A 4391-nucleotide genomic window follows, 5' to 3' on the forward strand; every position below is an offset into this window, starting at 1 on the left:
TTCCACGCCCGCTGCCCGCTGAGCCGGTAGATTTACGCGGTCTCCGCGGACAGGAAGCGCGCGGCGCCTCTGAACTGGTACCGTACCCTCCGCGGAGAGAGGGGTTGTGTGCCGCGCCCGTAAAAGGTTCTGTAAAAAGACGGAGTGTTGTTCGTGCCGGTAGCGTGGTGCTCATCCGAGCTGAAGATGCCTGACTGTTAGGGAGCCGCGGATCCGCTGGGGAGATGAGTGATCCGGTTCGACCTGGCACAGGACCCGTCAAGCGAGGATGATGATGGTGCTGGCCTGACGGTCAGACTGACAGTGTGTGTTCAGTGCTGCTGTTCAGGATGAATAGGAAGAAAGGAGACAAAGGATTTGAGAGCCCAAGACCATATAAATTATAAGTATCCCTTTTTTTTTTAAAGTTGCTGTACTCGAGACCAATGCACATTTGAAATAGGCCACAGGCTGCTTAGTAATTATTGACCTGAGAAGGTTGGAACTACTGCTTGCGATGTAGCCTGCATTCAGAAAATGTGTATTGGAGGTGTATGTTTTATCAAGACTCATGGGCAGTTAGTTTGTCAATGATGTAGTCTCGTCTTATATATTTATATTGTGCTCTTCAAACCTCACACAATATGAGCACTACGGACCATGCCACCATGTTTCATTCTTACTGCTGTGTCAAACCCTTTTGACTGAATGGCTCCTTTATATTTATTAAAAAAAATGCTTACGTTTGTAGCAAGCAGCTTTACTAAGCAGATTGGCATTTTTACATGTTCATTTTTTTGGCAGTAACCAGACTGTGAAGTGATGCAAATCTTTATGTATTTATATCTATACCACCTTGATTTCACTGTAAATCTGTATCGCAAACACATTTCTACATAGAATCAGTTGTGTTATTATATATATTTAAATGTGTAGGTGATGTTTGAATCTGTCATTGGATGCTAGATCTTAAAATTCTTTTGTATGAGTTGTTACCGAACTTGCTCAACTAAAGCAAAGTCACTTTTTCGTGCACGGAATACATGACTATATGCATGTAATGTGTCATGTGACGTGAAAGTTCAATTATTACAAGGTTGTATCATGAGCTGTGAATAGCACTACTGTGAAATGTGGTGAGAATGCCACCCACTACAGAAAAATAATGTAGAAATACCTTCTAGAGCTTTAAAAAAGTTGAAATTATTATCTTCCATTTCTTAAATCAGAGTTTTGTTTACTAGGACTTCTAAAATGTCATTCAAAATTTAGGCAGATGCACTTGTTTAAAATGCCTATCTTGATTATTATATAACCATTATTTAAAATACTTAGTTTTTATGACACATCAGTTGTAAAAACATGTACTGTAACTTTTTCATATATAGTATCTGCTTACATAAATTATGTATGAAAGTCAGCTCACCAGGTAAATTTTCCAGAGGTCTCTGACTACAAATGTTATGGCTGCATGCTGTTTCTAATACTGTACATAGCTAAGGTGTTAGAACTCAATTCTGTGCCATTAGTATTGCTGTATTTTACATGCTGTTATGTGATGTTCAAAAGCGATGCTGTTACCTTCCTGTATTTCTAATAATATTCATATTGATCTGATACTATATCTAGGTTTATTGGAGCTTTTCGGGCCTTGTGTGCAACTTCTCTTCGTTATTTGTTTTGGACTGTGTAAGAGATTTAGATAATCGTGAATTCTTATATAAGTATGTGCTATACACAGTATTCATCTATGTGTACATACACCTTGTATGGCCTCCATAGTTTTGTTTCTTTTTTTTACTGAGTTAAAATATTGTTTTAAATGCTGACATTTGTGCAAAACCTTACTTATTTTAAATTTTTTGTGTGTTTTTTTTTCAGCACAACTCACCAGGTAGTTTGTATCAACAACATAAATTTTCAGAGAAAGTCTGTTGTAGTAAGTATTTTTTAATAAAATATGAAAGGAGAAATTAAAAGTCTGGGTTTTCTTCATACTTTCAGAGGAAGATGCTGCACACACCAGCTAATTATGTTTTTCAGCTTCTTTGTATTTTATATTTTCTAATCTGATGCCTTTCATAGTTTCAAGTTTCAAGTCTTGTCATTCCTTGAGATGTGTCAGATAAAATACCTTCTAACTGCAGACACCTTAATCTCTGTAAGGGAAAGCTTCCTAAAAGAAGATCACGGCATTGTAAATAATATTACAAAACGATTTGCAATTCAGCATTGATGTTCCACACAGCATTAGCTAATGTTAAGGATAGGGTTGTAGAGTTAGGACTGTAGCTTATATGTGAGTTCTGGGGCTTTGAAGAGACTTTCACGATTTCAAGCCTGAATTTAGATACTTGTGTAAATGAATTCTGCTTAAGTTGTAAAAATCATTGTCTCAGGCTCAGGTACCAAACCCTAAAACATAGTGATAGAAAACATAGTGCTGCCGGTAAATTGCAGTCTAGCCGACAGAGGCAGATAATTTCCTGTAAAACAGGCATGATCATCAGTTATGTTGAAATTTTTGTTTTGTTATATTTCACAGCTGGGAAGATTCACCTGTTCAATGGTATGAAAGAAAATGCATTCTAGATATCTAAAATGGCAAACCAATTTCCTTTTTGTATACAAAAATAACTTTTTACCTATAATTTTCCTTTGAAATGCATTAATAAGAGTTTTTGTTAAATGTATCTACTTTGTGAGTTGTTAAAGATTTTATAGAAGGTTTTGATTTGTGTTTTCCTAGGGCTATGTGGAACTGACTATATTTCCCACAGTTGCAAACCTGAATAGGATCAAACTGAACAGTAAACAGTGCCGGATTTATAGAGTAAGAGTCAATGATTTAGAAGCAGCTTTCATCTATAATGATCCAACGCTGGAGGTTTGTCACCATGAGTCAAAGCAGTAAGTGATGTGTTTAAAACTCTGCAGATGTAGTTTCTTCTCTTGCTGTTAAGCATAACCTCTCTCATTGCACTGGCAAGTTTTACCTGGTGATTTCCTCATGATAACTTAATTTTGGGAAAACATTTTGGCAATAGTTTTGACTCTTACACTATTCTTTATAATTTCTTTTGCTAATGTTTCTTTGTGTCATTTTGTAAAAGTTTCAGAAACTTTTTCAAAAGTACTTTATGGGGAAAAATGGTGGATGCCAGTAGTATTCTCAGTCATTTAGGAAACTGTCCTCTTTTGTTGTTTTTTTTTCCCCCGGTAAGAAAATAACTTTGGCTAAAATGTTTTGTCATTGATGAACTTGAGGTTTATCTATGCTTGACTTTTACTTTTGCTTATTTAAAGAAAATTTGGATATATAATCATGGCAATAACACTTTGTTTATATCATTGTAGAGAACAATTTACAGTGGCACAACTATATTCATACCAGAGTTCCATGTGAGAGGATTCACCTTAGTTTGGAGTTTTGTGGTGGGGTTTTTTTTTGTAGTTTCTGTTTCTTTTTCTCTCCAATGAAATCAGTTAAATTCGTTTGACTGCATCAGTATAACATTATGTAAACAAAAACTGTTACATTCTGCCAATTTGTCCTGCAAAAATTGTTCTGAATTTATGGTGTGTAATGTCAGATTGGATGATCATTTTTGTTCTTTCCTTTTTTTTAAACCTAAGAGTATTCGTGTGATATCGAAGTTCTTGGGAATATATCCCGTTTTCTTAGTAAGATATTTTAACAATTGTTTTTGATTTTATTAAATATGTCTAGGTAGTGTTATGTATGATTAGCTTATTACTTTGAAACAAACAAAGCAAATTGTGTGGCTGTCAGATTAACTGTTGGACTAATAAATTAAAGTGTCTATGACTGTCCTTCAGGTATTTGTTGTGTCCCCTTGGACAGTGATTGCTCTGAGAGATTTGGTGTCTGCAAAAAATGGAGAGGGCTCAGTAAGCAGCTTCAGAGGTGATACCACCTCGGTTAACAGATACAGCTGGTGAAGGCAGATGGCAGGTAGCTAGATTTATTCTAAAACAAACTCCAGAGAGTTCATGTAGACCTGGTAGCTAGATCTGAGAGTAGTGGCATTCTCATGTAGCTGGATAGGTAAGGGATTGCCCACCCGTTGCCTTAACAGCTAGAGCCTTTGAGAGGTTTCTTAGCCCTTCTCAGTTTTCAAGTTAAACCTGATTTAACTTCTCTAACTGTTCTCTGCAGAGTATCAAAGGGAACTTAATGCTGTCTAGTTACTGACAACAACTGCTACATTTTATCATAAGTTACACATCCTTGAATGTGAACTGTTTGGTTATGGCAGATACTCTGTAGTCCTTTATTCATCACTTATGCAAGAGTTTAAATATGCAATTACTAAAAAGAGTTTGCAAATGCAATATTCATTTGTATAGGACTGGATATCAGAGTTCTGAAATTTTGAGTCCTGATACTG

The 4391-nt window shown here is 36.0% G+C and overlaps 1 protein-coding gene across 1 annotated transcript in view; it reads left to right on the forward strand.

Moving 5' to 3' along the window:
• Positions 1 to 329: 329 nt before the first annotated feature.
• Positions 330 to 4391, forward strand: part of TAF2 (TAF2 RNA polymerase II, TATA box binding protein (TBP)-associated factor, 150kDa) — a gene marked incomplete at its 3' end in the record, with an annotated part of 50581 nt that continues 46519 nt past the window's right edge. The window contains exons 1-3 of the mRNA XM_009872409.1: positions 330 to 382; positions 1864 to 1918; positions 2729 to 2889. Coding sequence (XP_009870711.1) covers positions 330 to 382; positions 1864 to 1918; positions 2729 to 2889 — 269 coding nt within the window. The remainder of the gene's footprint in view (positions 383 to 1863; positions 1919 to 2728; positions 2890 to 4391) is intronic.

This window comes from Apaloderma vittatum, unplaced genomic scaffold, assembly GCF_000703405.1.
Source record: "Apaloderma vittatum isolate BGI_N311 unplaced genomic scaffold, ASM70340v1 scaffold1477, whole genome shotgun sequence".
Taxonomy (NCBI): domain Eukaryota; kingdom Metazoa; phylum Chordata; class Aves; order Trogoniformes; family Trogonidae; genus Apaloderma; species Apaloderma vittatum.